This window comes from Epinephelus moara, chromosome 9, assembly GCF_006386435.1.
Source record: "Epinephelus moara isolate mb chromosome 9, YSFRI_EMoa_1.0, whole genome shotgun sequence".
NCBI classification, from domain to species: Eukaryota; Metazoa; Chordata; class Actinopteri; order Perciformes; family Serranidae; genus Epinephelus; species Epinephelus moara.
This window is the reverse complement of record NC_065514.1, coordinates 29,065,090-29,089,705: the sequence shown is the minus strand read 5'-3', so window position 1 is coordinate 29,089,705 and position 24,616 is coordinate 29,065,090. Positions and strand designations below refer to the sequence as shown.

The 24,616-nt window shown below is 42.0% G+C and overlaps 1 protein-coding gene across 2 annotated transcripts in view; it reads left to right on the top strand.

Moving 5' to 3' along the window:
* The first annotated feature begins 1,166 nt into the window (after positions 1–1,166).
* Positions 1,167–24,616, top strand: part of olfm1b (olfactomedin 1b) — a 28,576-nt gene continuing 5,126 nt past the window's right edge. The window contains exons 1-5 of one of the 2 annotated variants that reach the window (XM_050053501.1): positions 1,167–1,690; positions 8,123–8,272; positions 9,859–10,014; positions 13,632–13,851; positions 22,686–22,792. In XM_050053501.1, coding sequence (XP_049909458.1) covers positions 1,625–1,690; positions 8,123–8,272; positions 9,859–10,014; positions 13,632–13,851; positions 22,686–22,792 — 699 coding nt within the window. In that variant the 5' untranslated portion in view covers positions 1,167–1,624. Of the gene's footprint in view, positions 1,691–6,193; positions 6,725–8,122; positions 8,273–9,858; positions 10,015–13,631; positions 13,852–22,685; positions 22,793–24,616 lie in introns of those variants that run through there. The other variant, XM_050053500.1, reaches the window with a different exon arrangement.

Sequence of the window (24,616 nt, the reverse complement as noted above, 5' to 3'; positions counted from 1 at the left end):
TGTTATTCTACGTCAAGATTATGTTGGCATGAGACGCTTGGAAGATGTTGGATTTTAGATACTTAGTAAACACAACAAAATATCAATGTCATCTGTTGACAGTATTCTGTGTCAAATTGACGTTGGCATTGGCAATTGTGGTCATCTGACCTCTCAACTGATATTCAACCAAATATTAATGTCTAATGACGTTGGTGGCCAGCTGGGCTATGGACTGTATAAATAATGGACATAACTAGAATGATGTCACCTATTGGTTTGTGGACTTCCTTTTGAAGCTTTGAGTTTGGCATTTCAGCCATCGCCATCTTGGTTTTTGGAGCCGGAAGTGACCATATTTGGATGAGAGGCTGGTGTTTTGGTGGAGTGAGGGGTGGATCTGACTGCAGGAACCATTACACAGCCTGTCAATCACGGGCCCCACATTTAAATATGAGTAATTTTTTTTAAAAAAATGTAAACGTGTGAGTTATTAAAAAAGAAAAAAAAAACACCCTTGTACAGTTGTCATGAATTTTGAAATTAGCTAAAGGACTGAAACTGTTTTTGTTGTTGTTGTTGTTGTTGTTGTTGTTTTGTAATACCAGGCTTTAAACATGTTAATTTCTGCTGTAAAGTTTGGCATTTTAACATGGGAGTCCATGGGGATTTGCTTTGTTGTGGAGCCAGCCTCAAGTTTTTGGCACTTCCACATTGGCTTCATCTCTCAGCCTCGGAGGTTGCCGCTTGGGCAAGCCCTCAAAATCACAGCAGCGGACTTTGAAAAATTTTGTTTAAGAGTTGTAACTACTGCAGATAAGACCATTTTTCTCTTTATATTTCTTTTTTTTCCATATAAAGATGAATTTCTTTTGAAGGGAAGTATACTGCATTTTTTTTTTACACAAATACATGAGCCACTTAAGATTTACCATGTGTACATACACTGTACATTACTTTATTTTTGTATTTTTACGCAGCCAAAAAGTAAAGTAGTTTATTTTTTGTCATTAAATTGTTTTCTAAGATCAGCTGCCATGAATTAAAGTGAAATGCAAAGCTCAGGGGAATAAATGCTGATTAGGAAACTTTTGTTCATGATGGACTAACTCACAGCAAATCCTGTTGGAAAGGTTTCTCCCTCCTGTCTGCCTGCCAATTTAAATCTCCCTCTCTTGGCGATGCTACTTCCGTTTTCAGCACCATGTACAGCGCCGTCACTCTCATTTTTTCATCGAGAGCTTATACGGCAGCTTGAGGCGGGGAGGTAAACTTTTGGCAATATCAGAGAGAAGGTTTATAGCAGTGTATACGACAGTGTTTGCGCGTCTTCAGCCCAATGTTCATCACAGTCCGTCGCAGCGATAAATAAGTGCGGCCACGAAGACCAGAGGGGAGAGGCAACCGAAGATAGGCTCCCGATATGAAATGAATATGCACAGAGACGAGTCCGCCAAACAGATCTGTCGCTTTCTGCTACTGGGTTGCTGAGGGATAAAATAATAATAATCATAAGAAAAGAGAGAGAATCGAGCGACTTGCAACGCGAAAGAGAGCCGGGGAGGAGAGGACTGCTGTGCGGGGGGACGCAAAGGGACTCGATCTGCATGTGAGACCGCTGGTCCACACACACCGGAGGCAAGAGATGCAGCCTGCGAGCAAGCTCCTGACTCTGATTCTCCTCATCTTCATGGGCACAGAACTCACCCAAGTAGGTCTTTAACGCCATTTTCCACCTCCTGTATTTAAATAAAAAGCTAAAAAAGCAGCGGTTAATTGGCTTCGGATCCACCGAGAGATTACCCGTTTACCTCGCATAAAGAGCCCCCGTGAATTAGCCCTCTACCCCCATTTAAACAGATTAACGGGTGGGATTACATGATGTGAATACATTGTGCTTGACGGGCGCGGATAGATCCAGCAGAGCCCTGCTCAGTATCCCCACCGCCGGGGATGACAAACCGGCCAGATACAGGGGAATTATTGCATGATCTGTCAGTTTCCTCATTAGCAAATGGTCACATTAATCAACTGCAGGGCTTTTCTGATACACCATGTTGCCTGTGGCTTTCTCTTAAAAGGCCATTGTTGAATTATGGGCTGCTGCTCTTAAATCAGAGCTCCACAATCAAATGCAGTGTCTCAAAGAAGGTGTTTTGAGCATGCTCAATGACCACAGTGTGACTTACTGTTGCCTCTGTGAGGGGGGGTTGTGGAGGGGAGGCGAAGGGGGGGGGGGGGCATTTAGTCCAACAATGTAAAGCCACCTAGCTCAGCAGTAGTAAACAAATTTACAGGTCAATAAAATGCATCTCTGTGATCCTTTAGTGGATCTAGTAATTACTTCCTGCTATCTAAAAATGCCATTTGCAGCAATACATATAATAGTTACTGTTGCATTAAAGTGTCGCCTTTATAAATTCTCACAGCCAGTGTCATGGTGGAGGAGAGGGTGAGCGAGGGAGGGAATTTATTTATTACTAGGCCCTGCCACCACTGGATTGAGGAATTTGATGATTTAATTGCCCTTCCTTGAGCAGAGAGTCATATTTCATGGACTTGTGTGAATCCAATTGTGGGAGGTAATTGGAGAGTCAAAAAAAAAAATCAAATGTGCCACAGAGATGTTATCAATAAATTAATCCCAGTGTATCTGTAATATACTCCTCTCCAAGTGACTAACTCAATACAATGTGTTGGAAGTAGGTTGCTGCAACCCCTGCTGGCCCTGATAACTAATGTGTTAGAACAATATTGATGTAATAGCCTATTGCCTTGACACAAATATGCCAGCGATTGATTTGAGTGAAATTTATGAGAAATGTCAGTGTGCTGTGCGCGGGACATTTTTTATTCATAGAGCAACAACATTCATGTGGAATTACACTCAGTTATTGCTGGATTTTTTATCTCCTTATGTTAAAGCATCAAACGTGTAAGCCTGTAATCTCAACTGGACATAGAGTGCAAGCAGCAGAGTGCACAAAAAATGCTGACACAATGGAACAATGGGGCTATTTGCACTGATTGATGGAAGCCATCAGTCAGAGAGGAGGAAGGAAAAGAAAGCGTGTTTCACTTTGGGTTTCATGACAGTCGGGTTCTGGTCCTGCGCGTGCGGGTCAGGGGCCCCGCGTTACACTGGCAGTGTTTCAGTGATGGCCTGAGAGTGCGTGTCATCTGCTTGAAGGTAAGTCGATATAAGTGCACAGCCTCGCCTGTCTGCTCCCTTCCAGGAGAACAGAAAAGCAAGAGACACTGACAGGCTGTATTTACACAGCCTCTGCTATAGAAACCTACATTTCACTGTGGGAAGGCCAGGCCTCGCCACATCTCATCTCTGTTTGAAGATATAAAAAAGTGAGTGGTGTATCCAGAGATAGAGAGCCTTTTATTGCAAGATCACTCAGGAAAAAGAAAGAGCCATGCGGGCAGTATGGCCTCGACCTTTGGTGCTGAACAATGACGCTCTCTTAATGACCACATTAACCACCTTGCTTCAAAAGTCTCACCCAGTTTTCAGACGGTGTGGGGGCAGCTGCGGCTCTTTTCTTAACATCTGGCCGAGGGAGCGAGGAGGCGCCTGATTAGTAGCACACTCTCCTCTTTAATTCCGCTCGCGTTTATTCACCTCTATCCCCTCGGCTGAGGGATTTGGCTACTGCTTGGTGTTCACACAGAGAAGAATAGCAAGCAGCCAGAGCGGCATCTGTTCCTCACCTAGTGGCTCCCCCATGGCTTCAGGCCCACATCCTAAAGCATCTCACAGACACCTGACAACACAGATGGCACTGCTTATAGCCGCCCCTTTGACACCCTGCAACCCACATGCCATAGCTCATCCTACAAACAACCACCATGCAAAGGATTACTGTAAACACCTGCACATGTCAGGGACTTAGATTGCATGCACAATTACAAAACAGCTTTGATTTCACATAAAGAAAATAAATCTACTTTGCCCACACATCCACGTCTCAAGCTGAGACTACAAGGGCTCCAGTAAGGGGACATTCTTGAAACGGTTCAGGGTTTTTAATGTATAAAACCAGCAGAATCAATCCGGTTTTATGTGAGAAACTGAGACGGAGTTGAGCTGAATTGCAATACGCGTGGTGTGATTGGCAGCCGGGGTTGAAGCTATTTATTATTCAGTATGGTTGGTGGAGCGACGAAGCAAGCGGGGGGAGAGAGAGAAAGCGAGCAGAAGAGGAGTAGGTGGAGATACGGTGCATTTTGTAGTTCACTCGCAGGCTGGGAATGTGATTTTTCGCTACTTTATGAGCATTTATTACAGTGGAGACTGAGTGTGTCAATGTGGTTAACCTACTGTATATATACAATCCAAACACCTGTTCACTAGAATGCAATACGGTACGATAGCCCCGTCAGAAATACTACTTTCATGAAGCTTCATTTCATTATTATATTGCATTATATTTTAAGATGTGCTTGCTCGTTTGTCCCTCCATGCACGTCTACACCTTTCACCTTCAATTATAATGTGTCTTTTAGGCTACTGTAAAGTGAAAATAACTTAAAAGGCACACGCTACATTCTCTTAAGGTTACCATATAATTTGATCAACACCTCTCTTACACACTAATGTATGCAGGGCAATTATATCTGCCTGCGTGACCAATCACTGTGCATGCTTTTATGGTGTTTGCACATTTGAGAGCTTGTATACAGAATTAAAAACCAATCCCTCTGCAATAAGTGTTGTACTGCAATTCTAATGAGTGGTTTAAATTGACAAATCTCTCTATAAATCACTCCTGATGACTCACCTGTCTGATTGATTCATTGATTTTTTTCAGAGTCCAGTGTCTTTTATCAGTCTGGCATTCCCCCTGGTGCTGCTGTGTTAAATACCGACTTTATAGCAGAGGTGGGACCTTAACATTTGATTTGTTTCATCCCCGTTAAAACCCCGAATTGGATCCACACCTGTGAAGCTTAGAGAACTAACTCTACTATTGAAAGCTGTGTCATTAGAGGCGGCTGCGTGGCACTGAACTGCACCATATTACACAAGACCAGACAGGACCCTGGACAGCAGCGCACAGCGGTGAGCTGACCCCTGCCGATACTTCACAGTAATCTGCGGAGCCATCACTACTGTGGGCTCTCACCTCAAAGGTCATAAAGAAGTGGGAGAGATAAGAGAGGCGAGAGAGAGGAAAGGAGAGGGGAGAGATATGTAGGTGCACTGAGTGCAAACTTCCTCTCCATCTTTCAGTTTACCAGAAAAATGCATTATGGAGCTGACAGAAATAGCTGTGGCCACAGAGCCACTCATGGTGTTCTGGGGTCCTCATGTATCATGCAGTGCTGCAATTTGGGCCATCGTCTGGAGCATTAGCCTTTTGGCCTGTTGGTGAATTAGTTTCTGGGAATGACTAAATAGCATTTGAAACAAAATGCACCACCTCACTGCACCTAATGCCCCCAAAGTTTTGAGTCTAATAACCATGCATTCAGTGCATCAACGTGACATTTATTTAATGTAAAATCAATAGAAATGGACTAGTTGCCTTCTTAATTATGATGGGTTTTGTTTAGATTTAAAATCTCTATATATTTGCATATGTTGTGTAGCTTCATAGCATGTTCAAAGCACGTCCCTTTTGATTTCAGCAACGCCCAAATCAGCTACACGATGGCGCCAGAGTCACACAAATTAAAAGCTCACCCTGTGTTTGAGCCCAAGGCATCCCATCAATAAAACATACTCTGAGCCCTCACACCCCTCTGTCATTGAAATGCGCCATTCTACATAAGAGTTTGGTGCGTATTTTGACATGTGGGCCGTGCAGTCATACATCGCAGTGATTAGGCTATTTTTAGTTTGAATGAGCTTTACCATGCATGATCCGGAGCAGGCTCGACCATATGATAGAGAGCCCTCTTGTCCTTACGGGGCAGTGGAGAAAGACATGTCACTGTCCGTTATAAATAATCCTTCAGCATCAGTGTCGGCCGACCTCAGCCGCACTGCTCATTGTCATTCCCCCTGGGGGCCGTCAGTGTCGGGCTGCTATGGGCGAATCAGGCGCAATCGCCAGATATTACCATGAACGGACCCCAACCTGGCTGACATCATTGCGTCTGGCGATATAGATAGATCCGTAGTACCTCCTCCTTCCTCCTCTCATCCATTTGGAGCAGCCTGTGTGTGTAGTCAGTGGCACTTAATCACAGAGCGCACCAAGGCAGGAGGCGGACCGTCGGGCGTGAACGAAATAGTAACGGTGATCCGAAGAGGCAGCAGTGTGCGGGACAACGCAGGCAGAGGAGCTACCCAGAGGACGTTTCCTGCAGCCGCTCTCGGGTTTTCCACATCTTTATCCAGCACTGGAGCAAGTGTTGCAGTTTTTATCTCCGTCCAGACCATCCCGTTCAGGTCCTCTCTGCCGCGTCCGACTCGTTCGCAGCCAGTGCTTCGTTGGAGATGTCCAAAAAAAGACCAGCCGAGCCGGAGTCCCGGGTGAAACAGCAAGCCGCACTGGGCAACATGACTCGCCAGCCTTGTTTCTCACCGGAGTCTGTAGAATGAAGACGGCTTAAAAAAAAGTCCAAGCAGCGCGCAAAGATGTCGGTGCCTTTGCTGAAGATCGGCGTCGTGCTCAGCACCATGGCGATGATTACCAACTGGATGTCGCAGACCCTCCCCTCTCTGGTGGGGCTCAATACTACCAAGCTCACGGCGGCACAGGGAGGGTACCCAGATCGGAGCACAGGAGTAAGTGCGCAAGTTTCGCATATTTCCTGCGGCTGTTTTTTTTTTTTCTGAATGAATGTTGCAATTTAATCCCAAACCACAGATGCGCAACATATGTGCGCCTTGGCTCATAAATAACAGAAGGAATTCTGTTAGGCGCTCGCAAGGCGCATGCAAAAGTAAAAAAGACTTGGAGAGGCATCATAGATCTGGTCCTTCTGCGTTTGATGCTGCTCCAGCTGCCACTGGGCTGCTGTCCCTGTCGGTATGAGTAGTCTGCACTAAGTGGAAAGTTATCCATCGGTTCTTTTTTCTCGTGCATTCATAAAAATAAGAGATCCAAGGTGGAAAATTAGGCGTTTGACGTGACAAATTTCAAGGCAGTGTTTTTTTCCCCCACCCCGTCTGAAACAGCGGGAGTCCTCATTCTTCCTTTCACAGTATGTGTGAATGAGAGAGGCGTTCAAAGCCAGTGCACTGTTATAGAGTCAAGACGAAGCGTTTCTTTGTTTCTCTGTCAGGCTTTTGGCAGATTCTGAGCTGTCTCTGTGCCAGGATAATAATGTGAGCGCTCTGTCAAGTGGAGGCTCTGCACTGAAATTTAGAACAATGGATGTTGAAGGCAGAGAAATGGATAAATAGTAAAACGCAGTGAAGTGGTCTTTCCTCACTTATCCTCAATGTGATATGTTTGTTTCATGATTTTGAGAAGATTGAAGCGTTTTTACATGATATTTGATTTGATCAAGGTTTGTCAGTGACCGGTGTGAGTACTGACTGAGTAGATACACACTGAGATACCAAGGCAGGTGCTCCATATTTTCTTTGTCTTGTCAGCACATCCTTTGGTAGAGAGCAGTGCAGCTGACTATCAGTCGCTCCTTTTGGATTTTGTGAAGTCTCACCTTCTCACTAATTGACTCAATCAGCAGATCTGTCCAGTCAAATTTTTTTTTAGCGCTGATGCAGTGATGAATATCCTTTTCAAAGTCACTCATTCTCATCTGATCAGCAGGTTACTCTATCTCTGAAAAAAAAACAACTTTCTGACGTCACACACGTCACACTTTACACTCTGAGCTTTCACACACCCAGCCCACTGAATAATGTGAGTAGCTTGAGCTGCCTTGATTGGCTGCATCCTCCCTTTGTGTGGCTTTAGAATATAATGTATGATGGTGCAAAACGGGTGGAGCCTGGTGGTTTAGATGATGATCAATGCAGCTTTAGCATCAAACAGACACACTTAATGGGCAAATAGCAGCAAAGTGACCTTTATTATTTTATAGACAAGGATGTGGTTTTGCAACATCCTTTTTCTGTTTTAGTCTGAGCTGTTTGTATTTTCCTGCCCCCCTCTCACCCAGCATCACCACTCAACTTCTCTCCTTCTCTATTCATCTGCTCCTTTGTCCTCAGGTGTTGCCAGCGAACCCAGAGGAGTCGTGGCAGGTGTACAGTTCAGCCCAGGATAGTGAGGGGAGGTGTGTCTGCACTGTGGTGGCGCCCCAGCAGTCCATGTGTTCACGGGATGCCCGCACCAAACAACTGAGGCAGCTGTTAGAGAAGGTAATTACCGCTTAACTCCTTGGCAACTCAAAAACCATAGCAATCAAAGTCATACAATACCCAGAGTGACCAGCGTTGCATATTTCACCTACCGTACTTCACGCACAAAGACATGTGCGCGCATATAGGCTCACCCGTGTTTGCGGTCTGCCCGTCAGACAAGAATAGGAATCATGCCCTAATGAGCTCCCTGGAAACCCAACAGGCGTCATGGGAGGCAGCCATACACTTACACTCTGTGAGTTTCTATTGTGCTGCACACATCCGAAGCAACACATCGAATGATGCAACCCGGCTCAATACACATAGACCGGATGATAAGGCTGCCCCATTTACACAAAAGGAACATTTAAAGCTACAGTAGGTTACTTTTTAGCAAATATGACAACTGTCACTAATTCCTGACAGTAGTGCATGAAGCAGATAATATGTGAAAAAAAATCATGCTCCTCTGCCTCCTCCTATTGCTCCTAATGGCATTTGGAAGAATCCAGAAAAAACCCAATCAGAGCTGAGGAATCCGTGACGCAGCTGTCATTCATGTCAGTCACGGCTCAGCTGCAGTCAGACTGTCAAACTAGGCAACACTGATTAAATATGAATCAAGATCCTGTTACTGTATTGCTTATATTTCACGTCAGATGTTATCAGAAACATATTTTAGTGCACTGTTTAGCTGTAAAATATGAAAGTTTGCTCCAGCTGGTGGGCGGTGCTTCATTTTGGCTTGACTATTTTCAACATGGGTCACAAACTTTCTCATTTACAGCTAAACAGTACACTAAAATATGTTTCTGAAAATATCTGAGGTGAGAAGTAGGCAATGCAGTAACAGAAACTTTATTGCCTAGTTTGACTGTTTGATCACACTTTACAAGCAGTGACTGACATGATTGACGACTAAGTACTGACAACGTTTCGGCTCTTATTGTGTGTTTTTGTGATTCTTGCAAATGCCATTAAGAGCACTAGGAGGAGGCAGAGAAACCTGTTTTTTTTTGCTTCATGTGCTACTTTTCGGATATATTGAGAGTCTAAAGTCTGAGACCCAAGCAGAGGTGCAGAAGGCTGGTGTTCCCTTAGACCACTTGAACTGCAATATGCTCAATGGTTATTTTGGGAGTTTTGCCTAATGATGCCAGAATTGAAATGCCTACCTGAGCTTTAAGAACATTTATGAAAAAGAAAATAACTTTATAACTTTTAAGATTTTTCAAAGATTTAGAGAAAAAGAAAGAGTTAATCCCCAAATAATGTAGAGTTGCTGATTCACACAAAAAATTGAGACATCAACAGATCTCTCCTGATTTAATAAGATGTGCCAAGTTTATGGAGTTTTCTGCAGCACAGTATTGGAGAAACCAAATGTCTTAACAGTATGTATTCTACACTTCCACCATGTGTCTGAGGCCCCTGACTAGTTGGCCTGATGTCAGAGTTTGTGAGTCATTGCAGCAAGAAAGCCAAGCGAAAGCAACATATTGAAAGTCTGTTGCATCCTGTCTCCATCTCATCGCTCTAATTAGACTGTAATAAATAGAGATTTATTCCATGACTCAGTCTGATGTGTCCATATGGCGTCTCAGGTCCAGAACATGACCCAGTCCATCCAGGTCCTGGACCAGCGAACCCAGAGGGACCTGCAGTATGTGGAGAAGATGGAGGTCCAGCTCCGTGGTCTGGAGACCAAGTTCAGGCAGGTGGAGGAGAACCACAAGCAGAACATCGCCAAGCAATACAAGGTACGGAGCCAGATCTCCAGCCATCAACCCAACCGCCATTCTGTCACAGCTGCTCTGTAGCCCATTATACACATTCTGTGTTTGTGTGTTCCCACTGTGAAGATGTTTGAGGACTGACTTAACCACCATACCGCATATCAAGAAATCCATAATGCATGAATGATCAAAGAAGTTTAGTAATTGGATACATAAACTCAGCTGCAAGAATTCATATCCTTATTTCACACCAACTCACTTTATAAAACATGTGATGGAATCCTAAATTAACTTGAAAATAAAGTTATAATAAAACATTTTATGTTTATCGCCATTATGGTGCAATGTGGCACAACCAAGATATCTGCACATGGGACACACATCCATAATCTAACCTGATAAAAGACGAGACACTAAATCTTTGCTACTTCAAAGGTTTACTGTCCAATCAAAATAGCCTAAAGCTATTTTGAATTATTGTTTTGCAGGTAGGGTGGGGTATCATTTAAAATATCTTGAAACTATAGTGCTGATATACCTGTTTTTCCACAGATACCAAAGTGATCCGAAATATTTTTTCTGGACCACAAATATATTTATATTTATTTTTTCGTAACCAATATGCTGATTGTTGGCTTAGGTCACTGATTAACTGTTTGACTTATAAGATAGTGAGAAATACCAGTCACATTTTTTCAAAGCCTAATTTGACATCAGCTGATGACTAAGTTGTCTGACAGTCAAAGACAGAGAAAAGCAGCAAAGCAAAAAGCAATAATTAACTTAATTTAACTTAAAAAATGAACCATTTTTCAAAATAGTTGGCAGTTATTTTGCTGCTGATAGACTAATTGCATATTCAACTAATTATTTCAGGTCTCAATTTAACAAAATACTAAAAGTTATCTGAACAGAAGCAGCCGTACAAGAACTTCAAAGGTCCAGTGTGTAGGATTTAGGGGGATATAGTGGCAGAAATGAAATATAATATTCATAACTATGTTAGTATGGATTTATAATCACCTGGAACTAGGAATGGTTGTGTTTTTGTTCCCTTAGAATGAGCTGTTTATATCTACATACAGAGTGGGTCCTCTCCCACTGAGTCCACCATGTTGTTTCTACAGTAGCCCAAAATGGACACATCAAACACTGGCCCTAGATAGGGCCATTCCCATTTTTGTGTTGGCCACCGTAGTTTTCTAAAAGGCTTGGCACATAGGAAAAGTTTCAGTTGCTTGCAATCTGCAACTTTATTGCTAGATCCCACTAAATCCTAAATGTTAGACCTTTAAAGAACACACAATAAGTAAACAAGATTACATATTTCTTGAGACATTCAGTGCTACCTATAAGTACCTAAAGGTGTACTATACAGGATTGCTTGCAAAAATAAAAGTGAAAGCCACCCCCAGATTTGCTCTTGTTCTGAAAAAGTTTTGCCACTTACCTTTTCGCCTAATTTGCAGGTTTCTTTTTATGTGCTGTGTTCCAGATTTTAGCTTCCAATTGGATGCACGCTGTGCACGGTCTGGCGCCTGTTTGCTACCTTTTTATAAAGTCCCAACCATACCTGTGCGCTGTGCCCAAAAACATCATGAACATACCAAAATAAGAGTAAAACTAGAAAAGCACTCGGAGAGCGCAGACCTCCACCAAGCAGCTCGGATTTCCCGCCATTTTATTATTTTATCCACTTCGCTTCAACTGATCACCACCAAAATTTACCATCTGTTCCTTGTCCCATTATCAACCTTTTGTGAAAATTTCATCAAAATACGTTCAGAACTTTTTGAGTTATTTTGCAGACAAACAAACAGACCAACGCCGGCAAAAATATAACCTCTTTGGTGGAGGTAATAAGACAATATAGAGCAGGAACACTGCTCAGCCTTGCTTCTTATTATTCCCAGTGGCCATTCACAGTATTGCAGTGAAAACAATCCCCTGCTGCCCAAAAAGCATTTTCCCATAGACCACCATTGTAAAAGAGACATTTGTAAAACTGTTGACAGGACACCTCAAACTGCAAACTAGGTCAATAATGCCTATGACTCATTGTATTATTTGTAAAACTTTCCTCGAGCTGAGAAAAGCGATTTAAAAATCTGTGACATCATCTTGATGTTAATTCTATGAGCCCGGTGGGAGAAACACTGCTCAGCATATTCAGTGGGCAGCATACCCTGGAAGTAACACTGGAAGCTAGAAACTCTTTTGGCGTATGCGCCAGGCAAACAATTCTCATTGGACTGAATAGGCACCATATTGGGGTCTGGTATCCAGATCTAATTATACATTCAGAGGGCAGAGTCTCTGCAGGAAAATACACTTCCACACACTTCTAATGGGTCATAAGTGATGATTGAGAGGTAGTACTTTTGTATGTGTCTATACATTATTTTTAAGGAAAATCCTGTATAGTATACCTTTAAGTTTGGTTTTATTCCCTCCTACAAACACATTTGAGATAGCACCAAAAAAACCCTTAGGTCTGATACCCAGCCCTATTTGCAGTTACTCACACAAATGCATTGCCTCAGCCTACCTGTATCCTTACCTTTAGTACACTTCTGTGTTTGTGTCATCGTACTTGCACCAATACATTTGTGTGATCCTGCCAACGATGCATGTTCAAACCCCCATGCACCCAACCAACGCCACATTCAGTGCATGTCTGCAAATTTCTGTAACATGTCTCAAGTGCAAATACTAAGTGTGTGTGTGCGTTTGTTTGTGTGTCTTGTTAGCTAGGTTAGCAAGCTGTAGCCCCTGTCAACAGTTTGTCATTTTCTTGCTTGCAGGGCTAACTTTAAGACATGTAAAGAGAGCCACAGGGAAGAAGAGGCAGGTCAATTCCAGATTCCCCTGAACTGGGCCACAGTACTGAGAGCATTTGGGCGTCAAACAGTTAATTTACCTTTAGCACCATTAAGACTAAGAAACCCCACCCTTCTCCCAAACCAACCCACCACTGATCTCTTCCTGCATGTTACTGCTGTCAAAGTTTTCCATTTAAAAGCTTTTTTCAAACGTAAATACATTTATTATTATTATTATTACTATTATTATTATTATTATTATTATTATTACTATTATTATTATTATTATTATTATTATTATTATTAATTGCTGTTATTCATTTTCTTTTTCTTTTGGCTTTTGTCTATGCATATTTGGTTACTCAACAAATCTCTACGTAAAACTATAGACGTAAAATTCGAGACACTTTGTTGTGTGTGACATGTAAAAGCATGTAACCCTTAATACGATGTTGCATTTTAAACGATGATGACCAATAAAGAGCTTTCCCAATTGTTGTCGGTGTACCGAGGGCTTGCTTTTTAACGGCTGGTCACTGCCAGGGACGGAGCCACCTGCTCTGCTCGTCCAGCGGGGCGGAGAATAAAATCTGGGTTTGTTTGCTCACACACCTGCACAGACAAAAACACAGCTGCTCACACAAAAACACTGAACACGGACACAAACAGGGGCTCATCGTGTCAGTGGAGAGGCAGGATAGAGTCAGAGTAGTCAGGTTCAGACAGGTGTTTTTCTTTTTTTTTCTTTTCTTTTTCTTTTATGGACAGTCTCCTTTTGTCGCGCATGACACTCAACCGAGCTTATTCTAATCCTTTCAGGCCATAAAAGCGAAAATGGAGGAGCTTAGACCGTTGATACCAGTGTTGGAGGAGTACAAAGCCGATGCCAAATTGGTATTGCAGTTTAAGGAGGAGGTCCAGAATCTGACGTCAGTTCTAAGCGAACTTCAGGAGGAGATGGGGGCCTATGACTACGAGGAGCTCCACAACAGAGTGTCAAATCTTGAGGAGAGACTCCGAGCATGCATGCAAAAATTAGGTAGGCACAGAAAGTTGTTGGCACACACTTTCCTTCAAACATGTGCATGCACAAACACCCCCACTAACATATAGTGTTTGAGAGTGGCCAGACAGAGATCCTTAGGCATATTGACACAATTCAGAACATCACAGGAACATTATGTGTGGCCGAGATACTCCAGCACTCAAACGCCTTTTGCACAGACTTACAACACACTCGCCATTCACACATTATGGTTGTGTTATGTATGTGCTGGCCCTCTAATGGACTTTACTAAAGGTATACTCTCACACAATCAAGGTAAACTGATGCTAAAGTCAATTAGAGGGCTACATGTACTCATAGAACTGGAGTTACATCCATGTAACTTCTATAGGGGAGACCAGGTATGGGTGTAACAAAGGGATGGTTGTAACAGCACCACTTTTACCAAGAAGGCATGACCTATGAGTTGTGTAATACATTTATTGTATGGAAACTGCCTTCCTGACCTTGCATGTGAAACTTTGTAGCTGTGTGAAGAAGTGTGCAGATTTTACAGTCAAACTACAGAGTTTCAGGTATGAAAGACATTTTTGGACCACATCTTTTGATTAGCACTGATACTGTTAAAATTAGAAAAGTTTAACTCAGATTAGAGAGTAGTCTCTCAGGTAAATTATGAAGCATTTTGTCTTTGCTCATTTCAAAACACCATGCCGCTACAGCTAGCTAAACACTGGCTGACAGCTGTGGGAACTAACCCCAAAACAACTGAAGAGATTTTACCTATGTATCGTACTCTCTTTTTCAGCATGCCAAGACAGTTGGTGGGAAAACTGATAGGGGTGTGCTTGCACATGTACTAAAGTGCACATCAGGTGAGGTGAGGCAGGGAAAGACAGTAAGGTCTGTCCCCAAGGAATACTCTATCTGCCATGTGACATTAAGCAGATACTGCAAGAAATTACAAAACCTCAGAGAAAGAGGATCAACACAGCTGCCCAGGGTTGGCTATGTATTTTTTCCTGATTCTATATTATTTCAATTCTATGGACAACAATACAATATTTGCCTTTATTACAAAGTTTGCCAAAATGGACAATGGCCCCTGAATTGAATCAAATATCATTTTGATTCAATTCAGGGGCCTGCGATCAATATGAGACCATATCATGCTATCAAGCTGCCACCCCTTTCTTTTGTGTTTTTGGCCATTCAAGAAAAAAACCCAACAACACATAATTAATTTTAAGTAATTGTAACCGATTAAGTTTTCCTGCCAAACCATGTTCTTCTTCCTAAAGCCCAGTTCAGATCAAAGATTCCCAACGAGACAAGTTGAAAGAGGCACTACTTGCTACTTGCAATGCGCCGCTCTGCAACGTTTTGAAAAACCTGCAAGTTCACAACAGTGGAACTAGATGAGACGGTGTATCATCTCTATGCAACAACTCTCTGTAATTCTATTCTGATTTCCAGCTTTTCAGGCCTATTTTGTAGCTGAGTATAATTTGTAGCTTCTTAAAATATGAATGAGGATAGTGAGATACTGGCTACAGGTGCATTTGTAGTAGTGATGACACGCTGAAAAACATGAATAAAACAAGCATCAGATGGACTGCATTCATGATGAATACGCCACAACAACATAAACCAGCAGCAATTAATTAGTCAAAGACAATGTGTGTGTGGGGGACATAAGCACATACAGCTAGCAGCAGCAGTGACCTATGGGGACACAGGTCTTTTCTGGGACGGAACACCTGCTGCAACAAGCGAACATGCCATCTGCGGTCAATTTGACTTGACCAGCAGACTTTACTACAAGCCTATTGGCTGTAGAAACAGGTGACATGCTTTACGTTCTAGTGACACCATCAGCCAGCTTGAGTCAAGCTCAGACCGGCCAGCTCACACAGCTGCAACTTTTCTCTGCAACATTCTGAAACAGTTTAATCTCGTTGCGAATATTTGGTCTGAACTGGGCTTAAAACTTTAGTTATGTGGCTTAAAGCTTTGAAGGCAGACTTCTCCCAACAGCCACTGAACACAGATTAACAAGATTTAACAAAATGATTAAAATTAAGTATAAAATTCAGCTCAATAATTGTCAAAGTTCATGGACGAAACAGTTGTTTTTGCTAGTCAACCATTATTAGCTTCAGCACTTTAACAGCGGCTAGCAGACTTTTCCTCTACTCATAGCTAAACAAATTACATGTATTATTTCTACTTTTTTCTTAATCATCATTGATTTAAGTCACTGTGTCCCCTGACAGAACAGCACAGTTGGATTTTAGCCAGCATGCATGTTTTTTTAGCCTAACATTGTTGGAACAGAACAGCTGATGTTGCCATAGAGAGACAATGGTAAAGTGAGATGCCAGCCAGGCAGGTACGTCATGTTTCTCATAACAGCATGTGGTTTGTTTGTTGACCCGTGTTTTCTCCAAAATCCAAAATATTCTCACACTGCTGCTTTATTCCTGAGAAAAAAAAAATCATCTTGCTCTTGGCAGCTTGCCATTATCTGCCTGACGCCATTTGATGGTGACACAAAATTTTAAAATAATCCTAAAGATGATGATAGGGACTGATGTTTTCACTTTGCATTGATGATATTGGATCATTTATCACATACTGTAACTGCAGACAAAAAAGCTTTAATGCGCAGCACGAGAATATCCTGACTGGTTACTTGTCTGAGGCAGCAGACTTGTATTTTGGATCCACTCCATACAAATTTTTATTCCTTCACATTTATTCTTACAACTTACCCCAGGCTGAGTTACAACTTAGAGCGGTTATGGGGCAGGTTGTAACAATGGAACTCTTTGTATTTGACATCAGTTAATGAATTCTGTGATATAGCTGGAGAAGTTTGATACACTGGTATTTGTAGTAGACCAATAAAGGTATTTTGTGTCAAAATCTTGGAGCTCTAACACAAAAATTCAGTGAGTTACTGGTACTGGGACAAAAAGTGTTACATACCACACCTGGTCTGTCCTGTCTCCTATACTATTTCCTGCAAAGAAAACCCATTAGTCAGAAAATGAACACACATTTTAATATATTAATCAATTAAAAAGCCAAACATTTTCTGGATTCCAGCCTCTCACATTTGAGGATGTGTTGCTTTTCTTGGTTTTATGTAATCGCAAATTGAACATTATTGGGTCTTGGTCCATTTATTGAACAAAACAAATAATTTTAAGACGCCACTCTGGGTTGTGGAAAATTGCAATAGACTTTTTCCACTGTTTTATGACATTTTATCGAATAAAACATTTATCAACATTGAAAATGGTGGCAGTCCTACAAGGGCCACCTTTTTACTTGTAATTTCAACACTTGGGCAAATTTCATTCTGTAGAATTCTGTATGAATCTATGGGAGCACCCACAAAACTGGCTTCCTGTGATGAAATAGATGGGATGTTTAAATACATGATGAGGCATGAGGTGTTTTACACCGTTTCACAGATACACACACACACACACACACACACACCAATGAATAGCATACAGAGAGAGGAGAGCTGCTGACAGCAACAGTCTTATCTTTGCTTTTAGCCCCTGTCTCAGTCTCATCACACCTCTGTCACAGCCCACAGTGCTAATAGATGCACACCCACGCTACAGTGACTAAGATATATTACAAGAGCAGAGACACTTACACGCCGCACATCACGGGTATATTGTGTCCCTGTTTCGAATTATTCACAGTGCAAGATGACAGAAAGAAATTGGGAGTAAAAAAAAACTTTTGGTTACAATGCCTACTGTTCGTTTTGGACAGCTCGTAGAGAACCAGTGATTGTGTTTAAATTGAACATGTCGAGCACAAAAAGCAGACGCCTAATCTCAGCTCCACAGCTACTTCCTCTGTCATTATTTCTCTTTATCTTTGCGCACACAGTTTTTTTTTCACTGGCCACATCTGCTGTCACTACCCACCGGACTGGAGTTTTGTCCGTGTTTTTACTCTCAGTTCAATACACATGCTGCAGCTCACATCTGTGGTCAGACTGACAAAGATAGGAGAGCGGGGAACTGCGGGAGTTACTCCAGTGTGTGTGCGCGCGAGATCAGATGAGATAAAGGCGAGGTCACCCAGCGAGGGACTGGCTCAGGCAGAACAGAGGGTGGCGATTCCTTTCATCTTCACACGATTGCAGAGGCACTCATGCATAGTGCACACAAATACACTCCACTACACTCCCGTTATTGAGATTAAACTTGGGAAGGTCACTAGACAAATTTGCATCAGCAGATCAACAACAGGGAAAAAAAAAAGAAAAATAAAGAGGGCTTGAGAAATTTGAGTATTGAATAATAGATAGGAGGAATTGATAGAAGGTGGTGAGGGGGAAGGAGAAAGAGTGATAAAGTGAAGGCGAGCTGGGAAAGTGAAAGAGAGTAACTGGGGTCCCTGCAGAGCTGTCCTTCAAGCTGTTTTGTGCCGGGGAGACTAACAGGCCGGCGGCTGCTGGGACACAATGGCCATCGATCAAGGGGACATGCCAGCTTGCTGGGCAATAATCAAATAAATAAATCACCCTGTGTCGTGCCCCAGCAACGTGGAGGCACAGAGAGCTTCAGGCAAATCCAGTCCCCTCACACCGAAACACTGATGAATGGAACAAGAAAGTCATACCAGCACATAAATCCCTCTGCTGCCTGCTTTGCAACCATTGTTCTCACCTTCCATTTCCTCCATAGAATTATATATATATAATAATATAAAATTATAAGGCATAATGTTATAGCCAGGTTTACATGAGACAGAATCAATACTTCTCTCATCACAAATAACCTCAACACACCTCTTTGCTAATGAATTTTCCCTCTCTCACTCTCATCTTTATTTAAGAATAATTGGTTTATTGTAGTGAATGTTTGCAGTTTGGGCTATTGTTCCTTCTCAATTGCTGAGATCTGGGAACATGGGAACATCACTTCATAAAAGTCACACAATGTCACAGTGGTGACACTATATATCACTCTAATTCAAATGTTGCTAAATTGGTGCAAAGATGTATGTGACATCAGCTTTTCCCAGTGGAGCCCCACCCACTTCAAAGCGGTGAGAAAAGCACATAGAAGCCTCGTCTGAGCCAAGAAAATTGTTTTCACTTTGGCAGAAAATAGCGTGATTATGAAGGACCCCGTCACTCACAGTAAGAGGCTGATTGACAAAATAAGTTGTCAGGGCCTTTAAACTAAGCTGTGGGTCAGGCAGACTTATTCTAAGGAAATAAAGATAAACAGTAAAATTATCACACAACTGCCAGTTCTAAAGTTCCACCACAGTTTTTAAATAAGCGTCCTGGTTTAACCTTGACCTATCATACTTGCTGTGCGTGCACACACAGTGTTTCTGTGCAATGAGTGGTTTCTATTGACTGAAGCTGCAGTGATTGGTAAGTTAATTTATTAGTCGATTGGCGACTTTTTTGATAATCAAATAGTCATTTTTGTCATCCCATTACAGGTAAGGTCAGTATTTTTCAACCTCGACCCATTTTCCATTGTTTTTGTGTCAAATTTTCAGATTATTCTTAAGCCCTTTTTAGACAGGAATTGTGCAAATTTGCAGGAAAGCCCAATCAGTCTTTTTTCAGCATTGGCAGTATAAAAACAAAATCGGGTGTGCAGCAAAATGCCGCCTGCCTACTTTTGTTTATACAGAATGCGCCTTTTTCGGGGCAACGGGGGGTGTGAGCAAGTAACAAAACGTGTAGCTCAGCGTGCGACGTAAACAGTTGAGCAAGTAACAAAACGTGTAGCTCAGCGTGCGACGTAAACAGTGAAGTGGGATGGAAGCCGCGGCTGGTCAGTCCTGCGATTCTTTCATAAGTTGGCCCGTTCTTCACCGTCCCCGTCACCTGGCAGTTAATGGCCTCTTCGTTTGCGAGGACAAGGAGGGCGCACAAGTCTTTATCTCCCCAGTTGCTCATCTTTACAGTGTCTGTCAGGTTTGCGTTTCCCTTTTGCTACTAGCTGCTCGCTATTTCCTGCTATCAGCTGTTTCCTGTTTATCCACCGCCAGTGGGTCGCACGTGTGGCGTCATCAACAGCCCCTCCCGTTGCGGAAGGCTGCCTCGTTCTGTTTAAACGAAAAAGGTTCCGCCAATATGACTACCCTACGAGGCGGAAAATTGGGCACCGGATCAACTCGCCAATCCGGCTCTGAAAATTCGCGGAAAATTTGGCAGTAGGGAAAGGATCCCTACAGAGATAGACCTTTTTGTTAAAGAGTACGATCCCTCTTTGTTTAACCAGAAACCGCCCAGAAATCACTAGCACCATTTTCATTAACACTAATTTTAGCGTGTAAGCCTATTTTCACATTTAACTGGGTGAATTAAGGGTTGGAGACCAGACTTGGAAAGAAAACCAAGACAGTTTTTGTGAGTTTTAATTTGTTCAAATTAAATGTTTTTATGATGATGAAACTGATAAATTCATTTCAGAAACGATAAGTTTAAACAGTTATAGATAAATGTGATGGATAAATGATTAAAAAGTAGCTAAAAATAATAAATGTATACAGTTCAAAAGCATCACGTTAGTTCATGCAAGACAGGGAAGTCACCCGCCCCAGCTGTAATGAGCTGACAGCCTACTAATTGAATCATCGTTTCTAATCAGTCACACACCAATCACAGCCCATTCTCACAACAAGAAGGTCCATTGACTTCCTGCGCATTGCTCCCTGCTACATCAGTGTTGTCACACACTGCTGCTGCGGGTGCTTCTGCTACTGGCAAAGCTTCCTCCACCCAGCCTCCATCTTTGTAGCTCAGAGTCCTAACATGTTTAAAGGTCAAAATGGTATTTAATGGCTTGTATTGCACCTACTCTTGTATACCCGTGAGGGTAGGGGAGGTTCTGCATTGCGCTCTCTGTTTTTGCTTAGCATGCTGCTCGTGTAACCCAGGGAGCATCTTAAGAGCGACGCCATCAGCGCCAAGCATAACTGTATTTCCATTTGTTGTTATAAATGGTTAAATCTATGATGACAGTGTTCCTAACTGAATTAAAAGTAATGGATGTGCAAATGAAATAGCTTAAAGTAATGGCTAAATGGTTGAAATAGGTGGTCGTCCAGCTTCTGCCAGTAGTAATACAAACGCAAACTCGACCAGACTAACAGAAATAACAGTTTAGTTGTATGAAAAAAATACAGTAACAATATTGTAAAATATTGTAAAAACTGAATGAAAAAACACTGTGATGATAAATTCAAATGAGCACATTTGAAACGGGTGGTGTTAATGAAGGGGTACTTGAGCACATCTGACAGGAGTGTGGGGACACGTCTCAAAGAAAAGCCTGGGAAACTGATTAAGATAATTACAAGCTGTCTGATTATCTCACCACTCCTGTTTCTTGCCCTGTTGAACTTTGGCCTCGCCATGACAGCATTGTTGCAGCGTTCCCAAATCTCACCAGTTATTTTGGTGAATACAATGTTATCAAAACTGATTAAAGAATTATAACTACAAAAAAGACTCAGGTTGGAATGAAGCAAAATTATCCTTAAAAAAAAAAACCTGAATATTCCTCCTCCTCGTGAATTGAGTGTCCATACTATATTATCTAAATCCTCACATTTCGGGGTAGAGGCTGATGATTTTCTTGTTACATCAGCTCCAGTTCCCATTAGGTTTTTCCATTCGCTCTGCCCTCTGCTCCGGCCCTGGCAAATTCAGGCCAAAAGGGGATTAGACCCTGTGTGCATCTCCAGAATGCAGATCCATCAGCGGGCTCCCCAGTAGTAGTGTCATCTAAAGATAGAGGGCATGATTAGAGAACAGAAAAAAATAAATAAATCAATGGCCAGTGTATTACTGTGGGCTCTAATCCCACTGAGGGTTACATAAGGGACTCAACCCCCACGAGAAATAGTAGATGCTGCTCATGTGACCATGTGTTTGTCTCTCAGCCCAGCGAGGTGTGATGCCCACACATACTCACAGGCACGACATATGTTGCACACACAAACACTCATTATACACAATTATCATTATGTAAGAAAGAAATTTCACCAGATGAGACAATGTCGGAGACAGATAACTGAATGAGACGAGCAGAGGAAGTCAAATGTGAATTTTATTACTCCAAGGGAAGACGATATTTTGCAACAATTAAGAGTAAGAGAGATGATACAAAGAGGGAGAGATGATGAAGGGTTAATGGATGCAATGCTTCACAGAGAAAGATGTTAATGAAAACCTAAAATGAGCCAGCGTCACAGTCCTACACTTTAAATTAGCACATCAGAGCGACTCATTACATTCATGGGATAAAATTAACTCATCAAAATCATCTAATTGACTTTTGTCTCGTCGAAGCATCAGCCGAAAAACGACCTAAACGAATGCATGTGCTGCAGTGGGGCTTATGTGTTAAAGTCTCTCATTGTGTGTGCTCATTTGAAAGGGTACATCAGTCTGACCAGCTCTCAGTCAGAGGAGGGGCCCAGAACCCAGTGTTAGTTTTGTCAAATTCACATTAACACCTCAATCAACACTAATTAACACTACAGCAGCTTACAAGCGACATGCTGGAGCAGAATACACAGGGACTCACCCTTTTCTATTCCCTCTTCCTCTCACTTTCTCACACATCCACACAGAGAGAGTAAAAAAGGCATTAGCATGTGTGAACTGAATAATAAGCACCTCGTGTTACAGTACATCACGCAAAGAGAGAGGCATTGCAACGAACCGGACATCCACTCCCTCAATCTTCAGGCAAACCCATTTGGATTTAAAGTAAATCCTTGTAATAGATTTTGAATTAACACCTTAACGGGTGTTGCGCTGGATGTTCCCATCTCACTTTTTTCCCCCCTTGCAGCATGCGGCAAGCTGACGGGCATCAGTGATCCCATCACCATCAAGACGTCTGGATCCAGGTTCGGCTCCTGGATGACTGACCCTCTGGCACCTGAGGGAGATACACGGGTATGTACGGGGCTGCACACACTCTGTCACACAGTATGGATGGGAGTCATCTCCTAATATGATGTTGAATGTTAGTAGCATAAGCTGATGTGGAATGAGTCTCTTATTCTGTTGAGGCAAAGTTTTTGCATAGCTGCTTGTGTTTGGACAGCGTTTCACACCTGAGGTTTGGTGTCCTTTGAGAAAAGAAGAAAAAGGTTTTGTGGAAAAAAACATGAAAATAATGGATGTAGCCACCATGATATCACCCACTGGTTTGGGGAATCCTGTTCTGAAGCCTTGAGTCTGGCATTTTGCCCATCCCCATCTTGGATTTTTAGACAGAAGTGACCATATTTGGAAGAAAGGGTGACATAACCCTAACGTTAGTTGCTAGGTTGGTTAGCACAGTGCATTTACAGTCTATGGTTAACTGTGATAATGCTAATATGCTAATGCTAATATGCTAATGCTAATTTTTGTGAGTGAAAAACAGGCATAAAACCATAAAAACAAAATTACTTACTGGAAAAACTGAACAGCTGACTTCTCCGAGACTTTTAGCACAACCAAAGGCTGAACAAAACTTTTTGTAACAATTAACTCCCATTAACTGAAAACATGATGAAATAGGGACAGCTACAGTTACACCTATACTCTGTAAATCTGGGTTTATACCATGGTTATGTTACCTAACCAATGTTGTCGCCGTGGTAGCCACATTTGATTTGATTTGATGTCAACGGACGACACTCACTTTTCACTCAAAGCAGCCACACCCTTAATTATGCATCACTTTAAGCCTTAATAACATTTAAACAGGTGAGTTATATAAAAATTCACCCCCGTACAGTTGTCAAGAAGGGTGAAATTAGCTATACACACCAAGACTTTTTTTTGTACCAGGCTTTAAACATCTTTATTTCTGCTTTAAAGTTGGGCAATTTGCGGATTGACTCTCTTTTGGAGCAAGTCTCAAGCAGCCATTCAAGGAAGGAATTCAAGTTTTTGGCACTTCCACCTAGGCTTCATTATTCAGCCCTGGAGGTTGCCCTATGGGAAAAACATGTTCATTTTCTCAAAGTGAGGTAGCAAAAAATCTTAACCTACTCTTAGAGCTGCTAAAATCAGTATTTTCATTTGCTCAAATGACCATGTGAAATGTGAAAGTGGTTCCCCTCAGCTATATGGAGCATTTTACTGTCTTTGAGCTCTTTGTTTTGATTTTACGCCACAAAACCAGGTTTTACAGCACAATCTAACCTGCATCAAATGGCAAACAAAATTAGTAACTGGCTGGTGAACACAGTGGAGCATTTAGCCTCTAAAAAGCGTGCCATTTCCCAGTCCAGGGGTCTTATTTAGAAAACAGTGTGTAGGATCCATACTAAAAATGTATGTAGGGACAAAATCCAAAAATAGCATGTGCCAAAACATAATCCACAATGTCTACAATCAGGCTTCCACCTCACCATCTGCGTCGCCAATTTCTCATCTCCAAAATGTTGGTAAGCATGGGTCAAAGTTTCCCCCATCAAGTTTGTTTTTATAGACCACAACTTTTGCCTGGGAAGTGGCATACACCTCTTTCAGGCCTCATTTTGTGCATTCACATTGTTTATAAATGAGACCCCAGGTCTGAATTACAGAGAGCAGAGTACATATTTCTTTCATCAGGTGGCCAGAAAAAATAATTCCAAACAAATGCTAATGTCTCTGTCTGCTGGATTTATTAATAGGCAACTGTTTGCTGACTTGTTTGCCATATCAGCTTTATAAAGTATATATGTATATATATATATATATATAGATGTGTATGTATATATATATATATATATATATATA